The sequence below is a fragment of the Notechis scutatus genome, chromosome 4, assembly GCF_049901735.1.
Source record: "Notechis scutatus isolate UNSWTSFEM ecotype Mainland chromosome 4, rNotScu1.2, whole genome shotgun sequence".
Taxonomy (NCBI): domain Eukaryota; kingdom Metazoa; phylum Chordata; class Lepidosauria; order Squamata; family Elapidae; genus Notechis; species Notechis scutatus.
In genome coordinates, this window is record NC_142012.1 from 17,822,564 (window position 1) to 17,847,382 (window position 24,819).

The following is a 24,819-nucleotide window of genomic DNA, read 5'->3' on the forward strand; positions in this document are numbered from 1 at the left end:
CACTTACGTGTATTTTTACAGCTTTGATAAATGTGGGATTGGGCTCTAAATGTATGTCATAAATAGTAGCCATTTTAAACAGGATCCACAAAGGCAATTTATTTAGTTGCTAACAAATAAAGATGGATCATCTTGTTCCTAGTAACTAAGAGTGAATGTATACTTGAAGATACTAAACTTTTATGTGTATGCATTTGTTTGTTTGTTTTAATATAAATATATTAGAATATTAGAGTTATAATCAGAGGTGGTATTCTGCACGTTCTGACCAGTTCTGAAGAACCAGTAGCAGAAATTTTGAGTAGTTTGGAGAACCAGCAAATACCACCTCTGACTGGAGATTTTACAGTCTCCTTGCCCTGCCACGCCCACCAAGCCACACCCACAGAACCAGTAGTAAAAAATTTGAAGGCCACCACTGAGTGTAATATATATCCATCCTTAAGATTTTAGACAGGCTGTAGTATATAAGATATATAAAGCAATCATATGGAATAAAAATTAATAGCACTTTAGTACCAGTTACCATGATATAATAGTCAAAGGCATAAAGATAGAATGTTCTGTCAGGTTATGGCTATTAAGACAGAAATTGTGATGGAATGTTGTGTACATCCCCAGGAGGGAGGGAGTGCATTGCAGAGTAACAAAAGAGTAGCAGCAGTTTATGTGGAAGAAAGAGAGTTAAGATGGCCCCTCCTTACTGTATGTTAAATGGTGCAAGTAGCCTTCTTTAGTTTGGTAAAATTTTTGCCCATAGGTGACAATAAAACAAAATTCTCAGAAGAGTCTTACAAAATTTTACCTGGTTTTTGGAGCCTGACAGAAATGCATGAGTAAAAAGTAAAATCTTCAATAGTTTACACAGCAAAAAGCAATCCCAAAGGTGCTTTTTCAAGAGGCAACGGGACTTCCTGGTTTTTTTTGAAAAACATTTTGTTTTTCATCCAAGAAGCTTCTTCAGCTCTTCAGATATACTACTCTTGGGAGCTGAAAAATCTTCTTAGATGAGAAGTGAAATCAGAGGTGGTATTCAGCAGGTTCTGACCAGTTCTGGAGAACTAGTAGTGGAAATTTTGAGTAGTTCAGAGAACCAGCAAATACCACCTCTGACTGGTCCCGCCCCCATCTATTCTCTGCCTCCCAAATCCCAGCTTTTGGGCTGGTCTTCTTTTGTTGCTCTGTGCAGGAGAATGGAGCTGGAAAGCAGGTTAGTGGGGTGGGGAGTGGAGATTTTGCAGTATCCTTCCCCTGCCATGCCCACCAAGCCAAGCCCACCAAGCCATGCCCACAGAATCAATAGTAAAAAGTTTTGAATCCCACTACTGAGTGAAACGTCTTCAAAGAAAAATCAGAAAGACCAGTTGCTTCTTGAAAAAAGCACCTTTGGGACAACCATGAGCTGGATGACTGATAATCTCCATAGACATTCAGGAACAGCACTATTGGCCCTCCAAAGTTAGTGTGTCCTAACAGAGAAGGTTTCCCATGACTCCACTCAGATAGAGTGGTATATGATATATGATAAATAAATAAAAATGATGTATTTCTTTCAGCTGTAGGATTCCACATAATAGGTACATACTGGGAGAGAGATAATGCTTAACCTGCAGCTTCTTCTTAATTTTCAATAAGAACTCCACATAATGTTTCCTGAAATACTCCAACCATTGTTTAATCATAGTATGGATATCGTCCTTAAATTGTTCCTGCTCATGAATGATCACAGCAGGTAGAGAAGCTATAGTTGGCCAAATATATTCTGAGCCACCAACGTCTCCAATAATAGACATAAATCTAACTTCCTGCTTCTTCAGGAAGAAATGGGACTTATTCAGTTTGTAGACCTGTGAGAATGGCCCATTTTATCAAGATTCATCTCAAATTATTAATGATCATCCAACCCAGTACCAGTCCAATCATTTCACTTAGGATAGTAATGACAAAGTAATGATAGAGTTGAGTAATATTCACATGAAGATGGCATTCGAACGTCAACCACCTAACAGCCTTATTCAGTGGACTCAACCGGGGTGGGCTTCAAAATTTTTAGCAAAGAGTTCTCTGCCCGGTTGCTGGGTGGGCATGACCATGGTGGGCATGGCCTAGTTGGCCTCCTGCACCACAGCAGGGGGCGCGTTTGCCTCCCTGAGCTCCAGAGGCTCTCTGGAAGCCAGAAACGAGCCCATTTCCGGCCTTCCCAAACTTCTAGGAAGCCCATTTTTTGCCCTCCCAAAGCCTCCACACGCACCCTGCACTTACCTGCATCCAAAATGGGCCACGTGGGGACTCCGGGGAGAGGAGGGGAGGGGTGGGTGGGGTCAGCCAGGAATGGGATTTGGGGGTTCTCTGAAATGCACAGAAACTATTTTCTGTCCTTATATTTTATTACAAAAGAGTAATAAGAGTTTCATCAAGAGACCTGCTATGGGGTGATTATGGTTTCTTTTTTCTCCTACTTAAAGCCAGTCATCCTTCAGTCTTGCCCCTTATATTCCCACTCAAGGCGTGCAATAATCTCCAGAAACGTACATCCTGGAGTGTACAGTTGCTTAATAAATTACTCTGTCTTACTTATCTTTCTTTTGGCATATCCCTGCTGGCACAAAGCTATTATCCTGTGAGAATATTCTTTTCTATTGACATTTGTTCTTAATTAACCATGCAGAGTCTCTTTAGATTTGTAATGTTCCAGGAGAAAATTTGTGTGACTAAAAAATGTTTTGAATGAAAGCCATCATCGTTGGCCTCACAAAACGCGCTATCCAGCTGTATTGTTTTGTATGAGTGGAAATAGGCAGCCATAGAATGAATCCAAAGCCTAAAACCATAGATGTTAAAATTTCAAGAAATTGTTTCATACACATCGTCCAACTATTTTTATTGGGTTCAGGAACCAGCAAATGGAGAATCTGCATTTAAAAGTTTCAAGTTTCACATTCATTTTACTAAGGAAATCTACCTCTGGAGATACACGTTACAGGTAGTCCGTGACTTACTACCAATTTGAAGTTACAACAGATCCTGAAAAAGGGATGCAGTGAGCACAAATCTCTGATATAAAAAAAAAAAAAAAAAACGAGTGGAAATAAAACCTTTTCATATATTGACATTAGAAAAGAAAAGAAGGGACACCTAGGAATTCACAATCTAAAACTTTACCTTTGGGAAATGAAAGACGTTGTGGTGAAGCCCAAAAAAAATCAGCCATGGGTGTGGCAACACAAGGAAACAATGACAATAGCCAACCACCAACACCCCAATTAATAATTAAATCTGCACACAACCAGCAACCAAAGAAATACAACACGTACAACAGCCCAGTGCACATATTCTGGAGAAAGAAATGTTCCCTGAGCATAAGTTCCAACACAAAATTGAAAGCTCGGAAGAATAAACCTTTGGTCTCAATGACCAACTCAGATTGGATCCTGCGACATTATTCTGGGACATATTCACTTGGCTTCTTTCACCCCTCAAATATTCAGTCGCTGGGTATGGAATTAATTGTAGTTAAAACAATGAAACCTTAGATTTAAACAGGATGTTTTTCTGACAGCTAACCAAGAAATTATTTAGCCCTCTAACTTCTGACAAGGGAGTGAAGTTATTATACATTGGGAAGACGATATATCTACTTAAGGAATAGCATGGCACCTTGCTACAAAGTCCTCCACAAGGGGAAAAGCGAGAAACTTGTATATTATTTCACCGTCTTTTACCGTTGTGAAGAACTTCTCAATTGCTCTCCTCAGGATATCTTGTAACACTATACATTTGTCCCAACTACAGGGATAGGATTAAGAGCATTACATTAGAATGGAAATCCTTCAGCGGGGGATATATATATATATAGTTCAGCAGGAGACATGTGGGAATAAGTGTTTCTTCATCTGTTATTTCTTTGACAAGGAAAGACCTGCACTAGAATATTAAGTGAAAGCAAAGTTTAGGTCACTCTACAGAGTGTCTCAGGCTTGGTCATAACTTTTAGTGACATATTGCTCGCAAGTTTATTCAGGCCTTTCCAGAGGTAGCTTGGATGAAAACAGCGTACAATTGGAGAGACCATTCAGGTTGATCACAGAGCTACCCAGACTAGCATTACGAACAAATGCTGTTGAAGAAACTACAAAAACAATTGAAGACCCTCTAAAATAGCAGCCTCCAACCTTTGGGGCACAAGGGACTGGTTCCATGGAAAGAGGTTTTCCCACGGACCGGAAGGGGTGTAGTTTCATGTGCTGCCTGCATCCTGCAGTTGGAGCTTCATTTGCTTGCATGGCCACGTCCCCTGTTCTATAGCAAAAGTTGCTATAGGTGCTCTTTCATCTGAACACCATACTGAAGTTTCCAATTTTCTCTTAAACTTTCTTTTTCTGCAAACGGGCCTTTTATCTACCAATCTCATCATTAAGGTGTGTTTCATTCCTTTTACTGGAAATTTCCTCATGGCTTACTTTATTTTGCAAGGTAGCAGAAAGTGTTGCTAACATATTATATCTGTACTGTTACATAGCCTCCCTGACTGCCTCTTTTCTGATTTTAAAAAAGGGACCATGGATGAATGGTATCTCTCCTGCCATGAAATTAAAGTATGAGAAGCCAAATGTGTTATAAATTGCCAGAGAAATACATGTGAAGTTTTTATAAACAAAATTCAGGCTCCTTATAATTTCTCCCTTTGCTGATTTAAGGCAAAATACTTCTCTCTGTAAAACAAAAGTTTATTTTCTATCAGATGGAAAGAAATTGACAGAAAAAATATTTGCTTAAAATACAGAATACATAATAACAGAGTTGGAAAGGATCTTGGATATCTTCTAGTCCAACCTGCTGCTCAAGCAGGAAACCCTATACTATTCCAGACAAATGGCTGTCCAATCTTATTTATTTTATTTATTTATTTATTTGATTTGTCAATTGTTTACAAAATAATAAGTACAAGTGTATACATAGTTGTGAATATACGAAATGGGTACATATAAGAAAAACAAAAGAACAAGAGAAACAATAGGACAGGGACGGTAGGCACGCTGGTGCGCTTATCCACTCCCCTTTAAAACCTCCACTGATGGAGCACACACACCTGTTCTGCTGATTAATTTTTCTCACTGACAGAAAATTTCTCCTTACATATATCTGCTCTTCGGGTTAGCCTGCATCTAATTTACATCTTTGCAAAAGCTAACTGGACAGAGATAATTTAGCAAAATAGCAAACCACACTTCAAGAGTTCAATAGATGTTCTCCTTGAGAAAAAGGTTGTCTGAATGGAGTAGCTGTGAGAAAATTTTGAATGATTTCTTCTTTTGGGAGCACGAAGTAATATTCTTCTCATGTCCTAATGGTCAATGATTCTCCTTTGAGATATTGTTTGAATCATTTTACAGTGAGGTGGAAATCAGAAGTCTTCTAGAGGTTGCAGAATTACAAACTGTAACACCATGGCATACTTTCATTTGGAGCTTTTCAATTAGGTCTGAATTTAAACATTTGTACCTACAAATACTGTAGGTAGAAACTGTGTGCAACAGACTGGATTGGGCACCTATCAAATGTTGCAAATAGCATTGCATAGCATAGGTGAAGCTTCCAGGTAAAATTACAGGCCCGATATATTGCAAAGCAGATCTCACATTTTGCTCAGCCTTAGTGACCAAAAAGCTAGAGACATTTTCACTGAGCATCACTTGCAAAAGCTGTTATAACTGGTTGTCTTTATAAAATCTTTACTGTTATCCATCTACATGCACAGATTAATCCACACAATCTGGGATTGTTTTAGATTTCAACATTGGCTCTTCTTTCAATATTTATTTTTTCCAACCCAAAGAAAGAAAAAGATGATGTGTTTGGTCCTTTATCTATCTCTCCATGTTCATTGGCAGAACTGGACTCAAATGGGACCAAATTTGGCATGGTGAGAGGGAATAAATGAAGGTGGGAAAATGGTCTAGATACAGCTGAGAAATGTAGGGGAAACAAAATTGAATTGCCTAATGCATCCCTTGCTTTTGAATTGTGGTGTTTGATAAGACTTTTGAGAATCCTTTGGAAATCAACCCTTGATTGTTCTTTGAAAGGACAGAGAGTAAAACTGAAGCTCAAATACTTTGGCCACCTAATGAGAAGAGAAGACTTATCAGGGCTGCCTCCATCCAATTCCAAGGAAAGGAAAACCCTTCACTCCATAAATTCAGAGAAAAGGTACTTTTACTAGGAGAGAACTGAATGCAACAAATTTCAGGCAAGATCTGAGGCAAAAGCAAGCAGCAAATTGAACCAATTTGCTCAGAGAACTCTGTTTTTGCTGGCAGAGAGCTGCTGGAGACCGTCGCAACTGAAAACAGAGCCCTGGGCACACAGCCTCCCTGAGCTCTATTTTTGCTGGCAGAGGGCTGCAGGAGGCCATTGCAGCAGAAAATGGAACCTAGATGAGTGACATCAAGCTGGCCATATCCCCTGGCCATGCCCCTCAAGGTCAAACACAACCCTGATGCAGCCCTCAATGAAATCGAGTTTGACACCCCTGGGCTAGGAGATCCAAACGGGGACTTCCCTCCCTCTCCCTCTCCCTTGATCCTCTCCCTCGCTTCCTCATATTGCCCCATGTTATTTCTCTGACATTGCTGGGATAAAAAAAAATATGGAAGAATGCTGTGTATAAGCATACTGTATCACAACCAAAACTATTAGTGTGGAGAGATGGGAAGGAGGTGTTTGGATCTCCCTCTATATTCCTGTGTGTGGGTATGTCAAAACAGTTCCAGATTTAGTGAGCCATATAGTGTTCTGCATATAAAGGCAGATTACATCAGAATTGAAGTAGAAAAAAATCTTGAATGTATAACAAGTTTCAAATCAGAAATGTTCAGAATGCAAACACTTTTTGTTGCAGAAGATAGAAACGAACCATGAATTTCTATTTTCTCTTATTTTCCATTTTGCTTATCTTCACCTCGGGCATGCAAACTGTCAGCTTCTGAGGCTCATTATATGACTTTCTTTTTAAAAGACACCGAGATCAACTAATGAGTAGAAAACTTTTTTTTTCTTTTTAAGAGCGGCAACATTTGTCTATGGCCTATAAATATGTTGTAGTGGAGCTTGTCTAATTGAAATAATTGCTGCTCTCATTATTTTTCTGCAAATCATAGCTAGAAATGAACTTGAGCAGGTTGATAAGAGCTGTAATATTTTTGGTGGTGATGGGGCATGAGCTGCTCAAAGAAAAATATTACTAAAAGTCAAAAAATCAAATATCCAAATAACACATTTTCTCCAAGTTGTTCTTGCTTAGATAAGTATGGAAACTATGAATTTTTAATAGGAAATAGTGGTATCTGAAACATGTCTTGGTATACTATGAACCCAATAGGTTGGGCTAATAGTTTTCAGAACTGCAGCTAGCATGACTGACAATTTTCTTAGCTAAGAATTTTGGGTGTAATAATTACAACTCATCTGAAAATCAGCAGGTGGGAAAGCTGCAGCAGATTTTAAAAGGCTAGGAACTTTGAAGATGGGCTGGAGAACAGAGCATTCATCCAAACCTTGCCTGGAAAGCTCAGAATTAAAGCAAGTACAGAAGGCTACAGTGGTTAAAATGAAGAGACCTACTGTATAGATCAAGGGTCTTCAAACTTGGCAAGTTGAAGACTTATGGACTTCAACTCCCAGGATTCCTGAGCTAATATGACAGGAGGAGGAATTCTGGGAGTTGAAGTCCACAAGTCCTAAAGCTATCAAGTTTGAAGACCCCGGTATAGATAAAAATGGGGCAAATAAGAGAAGATTGATGACTCATTTTTAAAAAAGTAACATGTCATTTGGCTATATTTTGGGATGCAGGATAGAATTCTAAAAGCAGGGATCTATTATTCCTAACCTTAAAATCATTTAAAATCATCACATCCCCCCTTAAGAAAGCACTCCAACAAAATGTTGCCACTGTATACATTAATTATAATAGATTAATCTCAGGGTGCTGGTAGAACAATAGAAATGGTTGGAAACCATTAGATGGACAATAGAAATTTAAGACACACATGCTGGCTGATACAATTGTGGTTTGATTGATGTTAGACTAAACAGGTGCTTTCCAATCCAATTACTTAATCTTTCTTTTTTCTTTCTTTCATTTCTTTCTCTTTTTCCTTCTTCCTTGCTTTCTTTTCCTTCCTTTCTTTCTTCCCTCTTTCCCTTTTTGAGATTTCAAGGATTTAGTTAAGAAATGAATCTAGATAAAAATGTGCTCAGTTTGTGAATGTTGACACTGGTATTATTTCTGGATATTCTTAGTTATCTAAAATAAAGAGTATGTGGTAGGGTGCAACATTCTTTATGAGACCTTTTCCTGTATTTGATTTGTGTGCTTAATCTTAGCTATTACTTTTTTCATTTTGTCTTTTAAAATGTTTTTACAAAAGAACAGAGTATATTAAAAACCTACATTACAACTTTATGAAAAATATTATTTTATTTTGTTCTTGCTCTATTGGTTGTTTCAGCATGATAGAGTTATTAATTTTTTTGGAACACCAATAAAACAATTGCACAGGTAGTGAAATATATAAATTTGATGTATTTTTTCATGAAAGGATTTTATTATGAACATTTCATATTCTTATATCTTTTCTCTGCTGCATTTTGCTGTTAGATTTAAAAAGAAATGCCCTTTCTATCCCCCCCCCCCCCGCCTTTTAAACATATAGAATAGAATAACATGGTTGGAAGGGACCTTGAAGGTCTTCTAGTCCCTGCTCAGGAAATTTCTTCTTAGTTCTAGGTTGCTTCTCTCCTTGAATAGTTTCCATCCATTGCTTCTTGTCCTGCCCTCAGGTGCTTTGAAGAATAGCTTGACTCCCTCTTCTTTGTGGCAACCTGTGAAATATTGAAACACTGCTGTCATGTCACCCCTATTCCTTCTTTTCATTAAACTATACATACCCAATTCCAGCAACCATTCTTTATACTTTTTACCTCCGGTCCCCTAATCATCTTTGCTGGTCTTCCCCGCACTCTTGATTTTTAAAGAAGGATAAACCTTCCTCCATATTTTCTTCCCTCTTGTTCACTTACATATTGAATTTTCATCATTGCTTTTCCATTGTTATTCTAAAGTACCTTCAGCATTACTGGTATATTGCCCCACCATTACTGAAGATATTAAATGTCTCAGGTGGATCTCAATTATAATGTTCATCCATCCATCCATCTGTTCGGTCATTCGTTCATCTCAATTTCATGGTTCTGCAGAACCTTAAAACAAATATAGGTATATACTTATAATAAAATAAAACATAAAGTAGTTAGAGAATCATAAAATGCTCTCAGTGTAGCCAAGAAATAGGTCACGTCACAAACCTGGTCCCCAGGCATGGGCACAGAACCAAGTTTTCAAAGCCTAACAAAAGACCAGCAATGTAGGGTGTTGAGGTAATTCCCCGTTAGGAGAATGAGCGCATACAGGGAGACGTTTTGAGAGTAATGTTGAATAATACAGACACAGCACACAGATACACTGTACAGTAAATGTAGATTTTTACTTCCAATAAACATTTAAGCAAAGTTCAAACACAGTCCAAGTCATTCATGGTTAAATCACTCAGTTTTCAGTCCAGGGATAATCTAATAACAAAGTCCAGTATCAAAAACAGTTCAGTAACAGACTTACATCAACGATCAGTAACAGTCATTAGGAGGAACGGCAACTCTCTCCAACAGAAGGAAACAGATACTCACTGAGACTCTCTTCTGAGACTAAACAATCCAGGTTTCTGGCTCCATCTTATGGCCGTTTGAGAAACCACACCCAATTACAGTTTAGCAGTCCCTTAAAGACATGGTATTAAAATGTCTATCCTAGTTTACATATTTCCAACCCAAATAACTGTTAGGTGACTTACATTCCTAACATAGGGAACAACCTAATCTCAGGACAGATGATGTTCAGAAGGGTGGTGCCATGATAGAAACATCTCTTATTCATGATAATACTAGGTCACATTCCTTCGCTGTTGGTACTTACAATGACTTTTCTTCCCAGATTGGATGGAACCAGGAGAATCAACCAGGAAGTAACAGTCTGATAAGTAATCCATCCCTAAGTCATATAAGGCTTTAAAGATAAACTATCAGTATCTTGAGTTATATCCCAGAATCAAACTAGTATCCAATGCAGCTTATGGAGGCATAGACCTAACCAGCACCATTAACAGCCCATGTCACTGTATTTTTCAGCATCTGAATCTTTTGGTAATAGTCCAAGGGCAGCCCCATTTAGAGTACACTACAGTAGTCCAAACAGAAAGTAACATGGTCACGAGAGACTGTGAGAAAAGCCTCAACTAACACACAACACGAAGCTATATGAAATCTCTCCTGGCCATGGCTTCCACATGTTCTTCAGGCAGGAGCCAGGAATCCAGGCAACTTCCTGCTTTATACTTTGACTCTGTCTGAGGCAGTACTGTCATGTCCCTGTTGGAAACTGACTCCAAGGGAGAGGAGGAACAGCCGACAGGGAGTGGAAGTGTAGCTCCGGAGGTTGTGGAGGAGGCTGGGGAAGGGTAGAGGCCATCTGGGCAGTCAGAGGAAGACCCAGGCCCATCCCCTCTCCATCCTAGGGCATGCAGGGAGGAGAGGATAAGGGAAAGACATGAATAGCATGGAAATATCTCTAGTCTGTTGTTCCTCTCTGAGTTTGGCATCCTTCCCAGTGTGTGTTCCAATATCTGTGGACGTCTTCAAGCCTTTATCTTGCCTGGTTCTCTTAATTGCTTCAGTGTGGTTTGTGTTGTTTTTACTCTTTATAATTTATAGGCATTTTTAGTTTAAACAACATTTCCTCCTTTTCGTAACTGCTTGTGGGGGAGTTTTTTGTCTTCGGTCAAGGATATTTGGAGCTTTGAAGCAAAGTGAAGGAATAAAAGGGGCTTCACCTGTTTTCCTGACTGTGTTTATTTTGTATCCCACCCTGGGTCATCACACAGTACTATCCCATACATAACCAAAAATGGAAGTTCCCCATACACAGGACCTCTAAAGACTCAAAGCCACTCTGTTTTGCTTGGTTTGAGCTGAAGTCTGTTGTTCCCGTCTAAGCTCTCACAGCCTCCAGGAACTGAGATGAGACTTCCAGAGCATCATTCACACAGTTTGGGATGGAGATATACAAATATCAAACTATTGGCTCACCTCACTCAGGAACTTCATGCAAATGTTAAATAGGAGGGAAGTAAGTATTGAACCCCGAGGCACCGCACAAACTTACTATAAAAAGATTCCAAAGTCTGCATGTGTGTTTCTCATAAATATACATAAAATCCTTTATTAAATTACATATTACTTACTTTATATTATAAGGTAAGTAATATGTAATGTAATTATATTATATAGCTTATATTACATATAAAGGTATACAATATGTCATTCAAGGTTCCTGGCAGACCAATTTAGTGATTAATAAATAAGTCAAAGTCCTGCCATCAAGGGGGATTGGAAAGGACAATATGAAATTATAAAACCAATATAAAATATAATGATGAGCGATAGTTCGAATTTAAAAATGTAAGCAATGTCTATTGTTCCATTAAACGTGAAATGAAATTGTGGTTCACCCATGGCCCATCTCTGCTCTTATGTCTCATTGATGAAATTAGATATTATGTAGGAACAGTCCAATTTTTAATCATGGTGATTGAACTCCCTCATATAAATGTATGTACATCACATATACATATTCTTCAAGAACCATCCTGGTCTGCTGAATAATCAAAAGGGAGAATGTTTTTTTGTTAAAGAAAAATGTAGGTAACCTCTTACTAAACAAAATACTTTGTATACAAGATATTCAGTGCCTGTTAGTTGAGGGTTCGTGCACATGTACATCTGCATATTATGTCCTTGAATTATTAGTTTTGGGTAGCAGTTCATCAGAGGCCTTTAAAATGGATAGGAATGGGGTTGAACATTCAGTTCTGTGTCCTACCTGCATATATTTGGGTGGAAAACTGAAGTGGATGTGTATTCTTATTGGCCTGAGAGCTTTTCTTGCAGACTAAGACTCTAATGTTTTAGAATTGTTCCTAATGGAAGAGAATAACATGACGCCGACACAAAAAAATAAAAAAATAAAATGAAAATAGGAGCACTCTCCTCTTCAGATTTCATATCCACTCACAGAAGTGCTTCCTTAGAGTAATATGTACCATTTTAAAAAATAATGCCAACGTACAGGTAGTCCTTGATTGACAACAATTCATTTAGTGACCGTTCAAAGTTACTTATGATCACTTTTCACATTTACAACCATTGCAGTATCACATGACCAAAATTCAGCCACTTGGCAATGGATTCATATTTATGATGGTCACAGCATTCTGGGATCTTGTGATCACCTTTTGCGACCTTTTGACAAGCAAAGTCAATGGAGAAGCCAAATTCACTTAACAACCACATTACTAATGCAATGATTGCTGTGATTCACTTAACAACTGTGGCAAGAAGGTTCATAAAATGGGGCAAAATTCACTTAACCAATGTCTCACTTAACAACAGAAAGATTGGGCTCAATTGTGGTTGAGCCCAGTTGTGGCTATATAGGTAGCCACAATTGGGCTCTATAGTAATAGTAATTCAGAAGTCATATGTTCATTGGGACAAGACTGTATCTTTATTGATTTAATATATGCAAATTAAGAAATGTATTTAAATATTCAAGGGAAGGGTAAGCATATTATAGTACTACCCCATCTCCAGTTTATGGGGGGGGTGGGGTTGGAAAGTGCTAATGAAAATGGCTGTAGATCTAATCAAAAACCCTATTCAACTTTTCAGAAACCAAAAAGGGCCTTCAGTTTTTAATTTTGCCTACTGTGATAGCCTCATGATATCATCTACTGAGACATTAGAGCAGGGGTGTCAAACTCAAGGCTCGGGGGCCAGATCTGGCCCACGGGTTGCTTAGATGTGGCCCGGGGGTCTGCCCTGGAAATAGTGAAGGACTGGCCCGCAATGCCTCTGCCAGCAAAAACGGAGCTTGGGAGGGCTGTGTGTGGCCCTTGCAAGCTCAGTTTATGCTGGCAGAGGGTTGCAGGAGGCCATCACAGCCGAAAACAGAGCTCAGGAGCCCATTTTCACTGGCAGAGTGCTTGGGCCACCACAGGTGCCTCCGACACGAGTGATCTCGAGCTGGCCATGCCCACCCTGGCCCTCCAAGATCAAACACAACCCTGATGCGGCCCTCAATGAAATTGAGTTTGACACCTCTGCATTAGAGGTTTTTAAAAAGATGTTTACAGGTGCAACACTCCTCTCAGCCCAAAAATGATTACCTGTTTCCAGTCTTGAGATCTCACAGTTCCTGGGATGATAGATGGTTATTAAGTCCTGATAGAAAAGAACACTTTTAGCTCAGGGTTGAACTGTGGGATCCTTGGTGCTCTCTGAGCTTGGTGGTTTTCTTGCAGACGTTTCATTACCATTTTAGCAATGATGATGTTAATTAGTTAGTAATAAAACATCTGTAAGAAAAACACAAAACTCAGAGAACACCAGCTATTAAGTCTTTTGAAAAAAGATAGCTCCATGATATCATCCCCAAAGGGGTTAGTAAATTTAAAATCATTGCATTGCACCCAATTTTTCTGGCAGAATGTCAGTCCAGCAAGATCCAATTCTCAGGTCTTCCCCCCCTCCAATTTTCTATTCCTCTTCAAATTTTTATTTGAGAGCTTCATTTATGGATTTTTTTAAAAGCCTAACATTGACTTTCAGTTCTATTTCTCCTGCCAATTGACCCCATATAAAGAAGGTGGTGAACAGCTTTTTGTTTTTATTCAAGAGCTTTAAAAAATGAGAACGTGATTTAAGAAATATCTGGAGAAATTACAAGTTTCCCTTTTACCAGTCTACTCCTTTCAATTAAATTCACAGCAATTTATGGAGATTGACACTGGATGGTGAAAGGAGCAATCAGATCTATTGGATTTATTCTATATGTCTATCTAAAAAGTTTTGTTCAAATGTAATTTGCTTTTTGATTGAAAAGTTTTTAAAAATCACCCCAAAAGAAGGTAAGATAAAAATACTCTATTTTTAAAAAATGTTCAGCTCTGATATTAGGTTTTCAGAAGTTAGATATTTCATCTTCCTGAAGTCTTAATATCAAATAAAACTATCCAAATAGAATCAAGATTCTTTTTTTTTACAATAAGTTTCCAGAAGTAGGTAGAAATTTGAAATATATAAAGTAGTCAATCCTATGTTACTGAATAGCGGGTTTTGTTTTTAAAGACAAAACTTACATGCATCAAAGACGCCATTTATAATTAACTCAGCATTTGCAGAAGAATAGGGTGGACAGAGCAATCTTTATTAAAAACTTTTAGTAGGCAATTCTTTCCTAACATACACCTAGTAATCAAATGGTATCAAGAAAGGTAAATCTGTGCTTAATGGGATCATCATAATAAAATAACGGATTTAGCATTGATGAAGACAAAGAACCTTGGAATTCACAGACACATCCTTTCATGGTTAACAATGCTTCCACTTCCAGACTTTTGTGAGTGAATATTGGATATATATTAGGAAGTAGCTTGGCACCCTAGAGGTGGAGCTCTTTTCACACAATCAGGAGGCTGTGAGTTTGATCCTAGGTAATGGCAGATATTTCTCTCTCTGGGTGCAAAGAGAAAATATCTGCTGCAAACTCCACATAGGCGTCAGGAGGGCATCTGGCCAGTAAACGCTCAGCTCCATCCTGATGCAAGGGATTATAAGGTCGTTAAAAAATGCATATGTATTGGAAATTAAATTGAAAATACTGGGGTTTGTCCTCTCTACTGTCATCATCAGGGTAAATAAAATAAAAAAGCTGCAGTCAGGATAAGTTGAAACCTCTTTGGTTCACATACAAAACCAGGCACATATACTGCAGGTAATTACTGTCTGTTTCACACAAGGAAAGAGAACATGTTGGTGGAAATCATATACGATTAATGTCATTTCATTTATTTAGGTGTCCTTTTGCCCTACCTCCCATTCTTTGACCATTTTTTGCACTGTATTAAATGTATTAAATGGGAAAGAAGTCAACTATACTAGATACAGTTTCAAAATAAGTGAGAGGAAACTCTAAAGTATTTTGGTGGGTGTTTAATACAGTTTACTGTCAATATTTGTGTTTAGGTTTATAACCAGCAAAGTAGGTGAATAATGGATTCAGATACAATTGTGGTCGAAAGGAAAGGAAACAGAAAAAAAGTTTTTGTAGTATCTGTCTTCTTTGTTTTAGATTCATGTCCATCACGCTGACACTTTTCTGACTTTCAGAATGGCTTTTATATTAATTTCTGTAAATGAAATAATTTTTCCTAAGATAAAACATCCTGTATATTGCAACTGCAGAATGAGTCAATGAAATATTTCATTTATCATCATTCTGACACATCCATCTAGTCTATTGGTATTTCTGCTGTGGTCTCAAAACCAAGACGATTTGAATAAGCTATTTTTCCATCTCTATATTTATTAACCAAATTATTCATGTTCACTGAATGAACAATCCACAATCACAGTTGACTGGGAGGGAGGGAGGGAGGGAGGGAGGGAGGGAGGGAGGGAGGGAGGGAGGAAGGAAGGAAGGAAGGAAGGAAGGAAGGAAGGAAGGAAGGAAGGAAGATTTTTGTTTTTTCTTTTATCAGTGCAAATGTATGTATTTACCTCCAGATATAAAAAAATTATTTGAATGACTGCTTTGTTTAATAATTGATTTTACTTTATCGATTAACTTAACCACAAAGGGGGGGGGGGGACCTTGGATCTTAATGTCTGAATATAAATTAATACCTCCCTCTTTCTATTTTCTCCCTTCAATGTATGTGTGTGCATAATTGCATTTAGAAACTGTGCTTGAGTCTTTATATACTAAAGAACAATCAGATGGTGTGTTTATATATAAATGTGTTGATACTAGATCATTTTTTGAAAAATATCTACATTTCCATATAGTTAATTAAAATCAATAGCAAAAAAACTTGCAAAGTAATAGAAATACTTCTGGGCTATTGCTCTTTGTGTTAGATATTGAGCCAAGTTTCTTGATAAATAGCAGAAAACTATTTAAGAGGATCCTCTTACTAAGTATCATGGAATGGTGTCCTTTGATGGCTTTCATCTATAGATGTTAATTGTTGACTCCAACCTAGAAGATTCTTTTCCTAAATTGATACCAACTATGGTGTTTTATATGAGCATGTTCTCTAGAATAAAAGGATTTTCTTCTGCAATTAAAATTCTTATCATTCTACCCTTCTTGTTCAACAGGAGGAGAAGTTCCCTATACCACACTGGCAACTCGAATGATGATGGGCGCCTGGTGGTTGTTTGCCTTGATCGTCATCTCATCCTACACTGCAAATCTAGCGGCTTTTCTCACCATCACTCGTATTGAGAATTCCATCCAGTAAGTTTGCACAAGCTTGGGAGTAAGAGTCAACCACGAGCTGGAAAACCTCTTTGGCCAAAATTGAAGCCTACCCAACCAGAATCAGTGTAGAAATAGAAGTAGGCTGAGCCCAAGGGAGGGTTCAAACATGTCATCAGCCTTGAGTCCCTTCATGCCCATCTAAGCAAGGGTGGGATTCTACTGGTTCAGACCGGTTCAGGCAAACCGGTAGTTCCCGTGAGCATTTGGCCCCACCCACCTGCCCCTGCTCTTTCCTGTGCTTTATTTCTTGGTTTTTTAGCACAGCTAATTCACAGAGTGATTTGCCATGCATCAATTGTTTTACTCACCAGGGATGCAGCAGAAGGTAAGTAATTGAGTTGAAAATGGGCTTTTTTAAATGTAGAGGACACACCACTGGCTCTAAGTCCAACCCATCTTGAATTCTGTTGACTCTTATAATACCAATTTGCTTTGACCATTAGTATTTCAGATCCTTACAGAGAGTGTTAGCATGCAATAAATCTGTTAGTGATTTGAACTGCCTTACATGAACATTCCATCTCTCTTACCTTTCATTCCCATTTCTATACTTTTTAAAATAAGACTAATCATAGTGAAACACACACACACACACACACACACACACACACAAATAAGTCTGGCCGGTAAATATGGCTGATGGTTTCCTGCACCCATCATTTCAGAATAATAGAATAACAGAATTTGGAGGTCTTCTAGTCCAACCCGCTACTCCGGCAGGAAATCCTAGACAAATGGTTGTCCAATCTCTTCTTAAAAACTTCCAGTGTTGGAGATGCCACAACTTCTGGGAACAAATTGTACCACTGATTAATTGTTCTAACTGTCAGAAAATTTCAATAGTTCCATACTTAATCTGATATGACCAGGGGTGGGATTCTACCAGTTCTGTCCGGCTCTACAGAACTGGTAGCTCTGAAGAGCAGCAGCACCAGTTCTGTGTCTGCTGCTGTTTTGGCCCACCCGCCTGCCCAAGTTCTTACCTGTCCTTTATTTCCTGCTTTTTCAACCGCAGCTGCTTTGCGCAGCACAGCTGCAGTTGAAAAAGCAGGGGAAAGGGGCTTTTCCAACCGCTGTGCACCTGTATGCAGCGCTGCTCAGCTGTCCGGGCAGCTCAACAGGTCATAAATTGCACTCGCGCAACTTGCGCATGTGCACACGTTGCAAAGCAACAGAACCGGTAGTTATACTGGTCGGATCCCATCCCTGGGTATGACTCTAGACTATATTCTCAGATATAGCATTTCAACAAAGGCTCTAAATAGCGCCTTGAGACAGGATTAGATTATGAGTAGTGATTACAGTGGTAATGTTGGAGACAACAGTAGAATCCTTGTTGGGTTTTTTGCTTTGTTTCTTTTATTTATTTTTCCTTCCCTGTTTTAATAACAGAGGGAAAGGAAAACAAAGACTCTCAGAATGGCTGGTGGTCTCACCTTATCTGCTGGGAGGTGAAAGGTTTTCTGTCTCTCACAGTTTTACTACTTTTGACCACTGTTTTACTGTCTCTGTGGGGGAGAACACTCCTCTTCTCCTAAGGGCAGCTCCATTTACTCTGAACTGCCATAAGACTATCAAAGTCTCTGCCAGGGGACAGGAAAGAAATTATTTGTTCCCTAAAATTGCAGTTATTCCCCAAATAGAAAGCATACGTAGGCATTTTCTCTATCTAATGTCTCTTTTTTTGTGAAAAGTATGTCCTGCATCTTTATTATTGATCTTTGCAGACCTTAGCAAACCTGCAAGCAAGAGACAATATAACAATTCAAGGTGGTCTGGGTCAGCATTTCTCAGCATGGGCAACTTTAAGAGGTGTGGATATCAACCCTCAGTCTTTTCTAGCCAACATGGTTGGCCAGGGAAATCTGGGAGTTGACGTTCACGCTTCTTAAAGTTGCTAATATTGAGTAATACTGGTCTAGGTGTAACCATGGTCCCTCTTCCTATAAAATTAAGATTCCTCTCCCTTCAACTCCTTAAACTGGGAATGCTGTGGCTCTGTGGATAAGACACTGAGCTTGTCCATCAGAAAGGTTGGCAGTTCGGCGGTTCAAATTCTTAGCACTACATAATGAAGTGAGCCCCTGTCACTTGTCTCAGCTTCTGCCAATCTAACAAAACAGTTTGAAAGCATGTAAAAATGCAAGTAGAAAAATAGGGACCACTTTGGTGGGAAGATAACAATGTTCTGTGTGCCTTCAGCATTTAGTCATGCTGGCCACATGATCATGGAGACATCTTCGGACAGTGCTGGCTCTTCGGCTTTGTAATGGAGATGAACACCACCCCCGAGAGCCAGAAACAACTAGCACATATGTGCGAGGGGAATCCTTACCTTTACCTTTTATCCTTCAACTCCCTAAACAAGGAGCACAGTGGTTCTTGTGGTTAAGTGTTTGTTGGAAGTTAGCAAGACCATGTTTGAGACCCAAATGCTGCTGTGAGGTGGGATGAGCCTCCGTCCTTTGCTGCAGCTCCTGCCAAGGACATAAAAGGAGGCTCCAACTGTATGTTCCCCAGACAACAATCATGTCACTGGCTAATCTTTTCAACCTAGAAGCGCCTGGGTACTTCTGACATGAGTGTAAGACTCCCTAAATAAATGCATTCTATTTTCTTATACCACAGTTCTCATTAGACTGAATATCTCTGGAAAACCTTTGAATATCTCTGGAAAGCCTTTGAAGCCTTTGGCAAATGGCTATTTATCGTGTGATCTTTGGCTCTGATTACCGCAACTGAATTCCAATAAATTTATTCTTTTTTTCCAAAAGGAAAATGAACTGTCCTTTCTACTGTTAATTGATTTATCCAAATCTCTAAGCCATCCAGCAAGCATTCAAATTTGTAAGCCACCCAGACAAGGCAATTCTTTTTTGTAATTCTTTTTGTGTCCTGTCTGTTTGGGCTGTATTAGAATTAATTCTCATAGCCATATAACTATAGAAAAAAGGAAAGGAGAATAAAATTGCTTAGACAAAGCTTTATATGAATAAATGAATGTGTCATAAATAAATGTGCTTTAGAATAAGCAATTAGATGTTCATCCTCATTATTGAATGACTAATTGTCTCTGTGCAGACAAAGTTATAAGACAAACTTGTTCATTCTGCAGGCATGTTGTTTTATATATGCCACTGTAATACATAAACCTAAATGCACTCTTTCTTTTGGGGTGAATTGTTTTAATCTATGTGAAACAAAGCCTTTACAATCTGATGAGAGCTATATTGTGCAATTACAAATTGTCAGGAGCTAAATTAGTTTGTATGTTTTTGTTCTTGTTTTGTTGTGCTCTTATTAAAATGAAATGCTCCTGAGTTTCTAATACCCAGCATCCCAATCTTATGAGCCATTTCAATTGCAAGGCTCAGATCACAGTTGCTTAAGCAACATCCCTAAAATATGAAATAAGCAAATGGAAATAAATCAAATGGAGCTGGCACCATTACATTAAGATTCCAACAATTCTTTAAGACATGCAATATCACAAATTTTAGCCATGTTAATCTTTATTTTCTTTACACACATATACTTCAATGGAAGAAAGACTAACCTGTCAGGATCACAGGAACCTGAAATAATCAGTGTGTTCCTTTTTACACAGCGCATAAAAATATTTATCTTCCTTTTCTCATCACAAGCTGGCATTCTGTCTCTATAACCTTAGAAGTTAGATCCAAAACACAAATAATTAAGTAAGGGGGCTAAAATAATATTTGTTCTTGTTCTTGTTCCAAACTATACTGCCAGTTATATGAAGAGAAGAAAGAGAAAGAGAAAGAGAGGAGAAGAGAGGAAAGGAAGAGGAAAGGAGAGGAGAGGAGGATATTCTGTGCTACAAAGTTAGTGCTGAGTCTTGGCAACCACAGAGATAAGGTTTTTCCGTGATGATCTATCTGTAACTTGGTCTCTAAGGTCTTTAATAGTGTGCCTAGCTTCTTGGACGAGAAACAAAACATCTTCAAAGAAAAACAAAGAAATCCAGTTGCCTCTTGAAAAAGCACCTTTGGGACAACCATGACCTAGATGACAGAGAAACTCCATTGACTACTGACAAGAACTAACATCTCAGTCAGGTGACAGCTGTAACCAGCGGGCATTCACCTTGTGCAGTAATTGTATCTCTTTCTGAACTGAAATAACAGAATAACAGAGTTAGAAGGGATTTTGAGGGTCTTCTAGTCCAACCCCCTGGTCAGGCAGGAAACCCTATATCATTTCAGACAAATGGTTGTCCAATCTCTTCTTAAAATCTTCCAGTGTTGGAGCATCCACAACTTCTGAAGGAAAGCCATTCCACTGATAAATTGTTCTCAGTGTCAGGAAGTCCTTACTTGTTGGTTGCTCCTCTCCTTGATTAGCTTCCATCCATTGCTTCTTGGCCTGCATTCAGATCCTTTGGACAATCTGATCAATTGTTCTAACTGTCAGGAAATTGTGAGAAATGCCTTCTCACAATCACTTGTACCATGACCATCTCTCTTTTGGACAATTACAAGGCATTCTACATGGTGCTACCTTTGAAGATCACTAGAAATCTACAAGTAATCCAGGAGGCAGGAACTAATTAGGAACATGTCTTATTTTGTCCATATAGCACCACTAGTCTGTGGACTGAACTGGTTATCATTAGGCTTCCAGATAGAGTTTATAGTTTTAACAGTTGCCTACTGTATATAGCTCATTGTGGCTTGTGATCTGGTTACATACAGAACTCCTGCTATTTTTGCCCACTCAGAATCATTTGATGTTCTGCTTGTCCCAGTTGTAAATCAATGTCATCTTGCAGGATCAAAAAGGCATGATTTCTTGCCAACTGGATTGTCCTGTGGAGCAGTTTTCTCCTGAGGTCCACATGACTTGACTGGGCTTTTATAAAGGCATTGAAACTGAAATGCTTTAGAGTACAATGTAGAAATGAGCTTCCTGACAGCGGTTAGTTGTGGTTAGTTATACTCAATGCATGACATATATTTTACTGGGAGGTTTGTTCTTTTTTTTGCTTGATGTTTTAATCCTATTCTGTGTGCTAGCTGTGCAACTCTTCCTAACTAAGGCAGCATACGGGTTTCTACTACATTATAATATATTTATGCTGGTCTATTGAATATTTTGGATTTCAAGGACCAAAATTAATTGAGAGAAGTGAAAATTGCATAGAATTATGCTTATTCAAGTACAGTAGATCACAATCATAATTCATTCCATAACTTTGGTCACAACCCGATTTGGTTGTGACCCAAACCTAATTTTGGAAATTTGACATTTACAAAAAAAAAAAAAAAAATGTGCGGAAGGGGAAATTGGGCGTGGGGAAAAAAATTGTGAATTTTTTGGTCAGAACCCAATTTGGTCGTGGTCAGAAGCGTTCATGACCAGAGGTTCTACTGTATTTTTGTGTAGGCTGGAAGCAGTTCTCTTTTCATGTAATACCAGGAACTTCCTGCATGGATAATATATGTTTTACATTTCTCTTCTGCTTTTCTTGTTCTTCTAACAGCGGTTTATGTAGGCAAGATACTATGTTAGATCTTACCTTGATGAATGTTGTGACCATGATGAATTCTGGAAGCAACAGAGTCAAATTGGCAAGATGTTCTCGTGAGAAACCATAGAATAGCAGTCTCCTACTCCATTATCATTAGGTGCCCTGCAAACACACCTGCAATTATAGAAAGCTCTATATGTGATCTGATGTTGGAAAGATCACTCTCAGGAGATGCAAAAGCTTATTAAGAGAATAAGTGGGAACTTGAAATTAAACTTGAATAGCTAACTTTTTTTTTACATCCTCCTTCATTAGTTTTATTAGTGTCCTTTTTCGAGACACATTCTTCCTTTTCTGATATACATGGTTTATCTAAATTTTTGAGAGATTGTGGAAAGCTTTGGGTACACACATCAATTCCGGTTCTAAACAAATTATTATGGTGTCCACACTGCTTATGTACAAATAAACCAAATCCAAAGGGATGTTGTAATCTAGTGTAGTTTTTATTAGGCTATTATTTTTCTCTAGCAGCTCCTTCTTGCCTTCAGCAAATTGGCCATTAAGTTGATTTGGCTGGTGCTTTTAAAAAGGCAGTTCTCTAAAAGAGAGCAAAAGCTGCCCATCCATTACCATTGGCCTAGATATCAGGTTCATTTTCTGGACATAATTGCTCCATTGGTGGATTGACAGGTCAATTCGGAATGAAACAGAACATAAACTGAAATACATTGTCCTGAATCCTTCCAAAATCAGTCCCATCTCTTGATTAGAGCAGCAAAACCCTGTGGGTTCTTCTGAAGCAAACCACTGTTTTGATTGCAATCCTTCCAAATTTTGATAGATGATAGATAGAGATCAATCAATCAATTGGAATAGAGCTGGAAGGTCCTCTAGTCCAACCCCCTGCTCAAGTAGGAAACCCTATAGCATATCAGACAACTCCAGATTCTTCTTAAAAACCTCCAGTGATGAAGTACCTACAATTTCTGAAGACAAATTGCTCCACTGGTTAATTGTTCTCTCTGTTAGAAGTTTCTCCTTAATTCCAGGTTACTTCTCTCCTTGATTAGTTTTCATCTATTGTTTCTTGTCCTAGCTTGGTGCTTTGGTAAATAAATTGCCCTCCTCCTCCTTGTGGCAACCTCTGAAATACTGGAATACTTATTTATTTATTTATTTATTTATTTGATTTGCCAATTGTTTACAAGATAATAAGTATAAATGTATACATAGTTGTGAATACATGAAATGGTTACATATAAGAAAAATAAAAGAATAAGAGAAACAATAGGACAGGGACGGTAGGCACGTTGGTGCGCTTATGCACCCCTACAGACCTCTTAGGAAAGGGGTGAGGTCAATAGTAGACAGTCTAAGGTTAAAGTTTTTGGGGTTTGGGGAAGAAACTACAGAGTCGGGTAGAGTATTCCAGACATTGACCACTCTATTGCTGAAGTCGTATTTCCTGCAATCAAGTTTGGTGCGGTTTACTTTGAGTTTGTATCTATTGTGTGCTCTTGTGTTGTTATGGTTGAAGTTGAAGTATTCATTGACAGGTAGGACATTGCAATGTATGATTTTGTATACCATGCTTAAGTCAGACCGAAGACGGCGTAATTCAAGGTTTTCTAGTTCTAGAATTTCAAGTCTGGTGGCATAAGGTATTCTACAGCGGTAGAGGAGTGGAGAACTCTTCTTGTGAAATATTTCTGGACTTTCTCAATTGTGCTAATATCAGATACGTAGTGTGGGTTCCAGACTGATGAACTGTATTCGAGTATTGGTCTAGCAAATGTTTTGTATGCTCTGGTTAGTAGTGTGATATTACCAGAGGAAAATGCTATGTAGGATTAGGTTAACAACTCTTAATGCCTTTTTGGCTATGTAGTTGCAGTGTGCTCTAGCACTTAGATCATTAGAGGTGACTATTCCAAGGTCCTTTACAGAGCTTTCATGTCAGCCCTAGTCCTTCTTTTCTCTAGACTAGCCAAACCCAAATACTGCAACCAGGTAGAAATTAGATAGATAGATAGAGAGATAGAGAGATAGAGAGAGAGAGAGAGAGAGAGATAACTAGATGGATAGATAGATAGATATAGATAGATAGATAGATAGATAGATAGATAGATAGATAGATAATTAAAATGTCTTGTAATTCAGTCTACATGATACAGCCGTTGAAGACCACTTGAAAACTTCAGCTGGCCCCGAAGGTGGCATCTTACCTGATCATTGCCATGTTGTAAACTGCTTTAAAGTGATCCACTGGTTGCCAAGTTGTTTCCAAGTGAAATTCAGAGCCTTGGTACCCTTAAAACTATATATGGCTTTGTACCTGGGTATCTAACTGCCTGCCTGTCCTAAGTATTCTCAGGTGGAAAATGTTTATCAAAGATCCCAGTCTACCAAGAAGGGGCTGAACAGTGAGCATTCGTGATACCAGCTCCACTTCTAGGAAATAGTTTGCCTCCTGAGCCAAGAATATCCATCCATGTCATAGTCCTCCCAAGCTAGTAACCACTTGACTTTTGTGGCAGACCTTTGGAGACAATCACAACTGCCTACATCCATATACAGATTTGTATATTTTGCTCATTTGACATTAATCATTACTAATTTGGGTATTGACATTTCTAAAGGTTATTTTATTTTATTGTTGTTTTACTATCTATAAACTTCTTGGAGTCCAAGGACTGAGGCAGTAAAATAATTGTGCTCATAAATAAATAATAAAAAGTTAAATAAAATTACTGAGTACCCAATAGGTTATAAACTCCATACTCTCCTACCCACTTAAGAGAAAGGGTAATATACAATGCATATTAAC

The 24,819-nt window shown here is 38.4% G+C and overlaps 1 protein-coding gene across 1 annotated transcript in view; it reads left to right on the forward strand.

The window, feature by feature from the left end:
- The window catches only part of GRID2 (glutamate ionotropic receptor delta type subunit 2), a 1,056,494-nt gene that overhangs the window by 856,604 nt on the left and 175,071 nt on the right, over positions 1–24,819 (forward strand). The window contains exon 12 of the mRNA XM_087962873.1: positions 16,336–16,474. Within this exon, the coding sequence (XP_087818999.1) occupies positions 16,336–16,474 (139 nt within the window). The remainder of the gene's footprint in view (positions 1–16,335; positions 16,475–24,819) is intronic.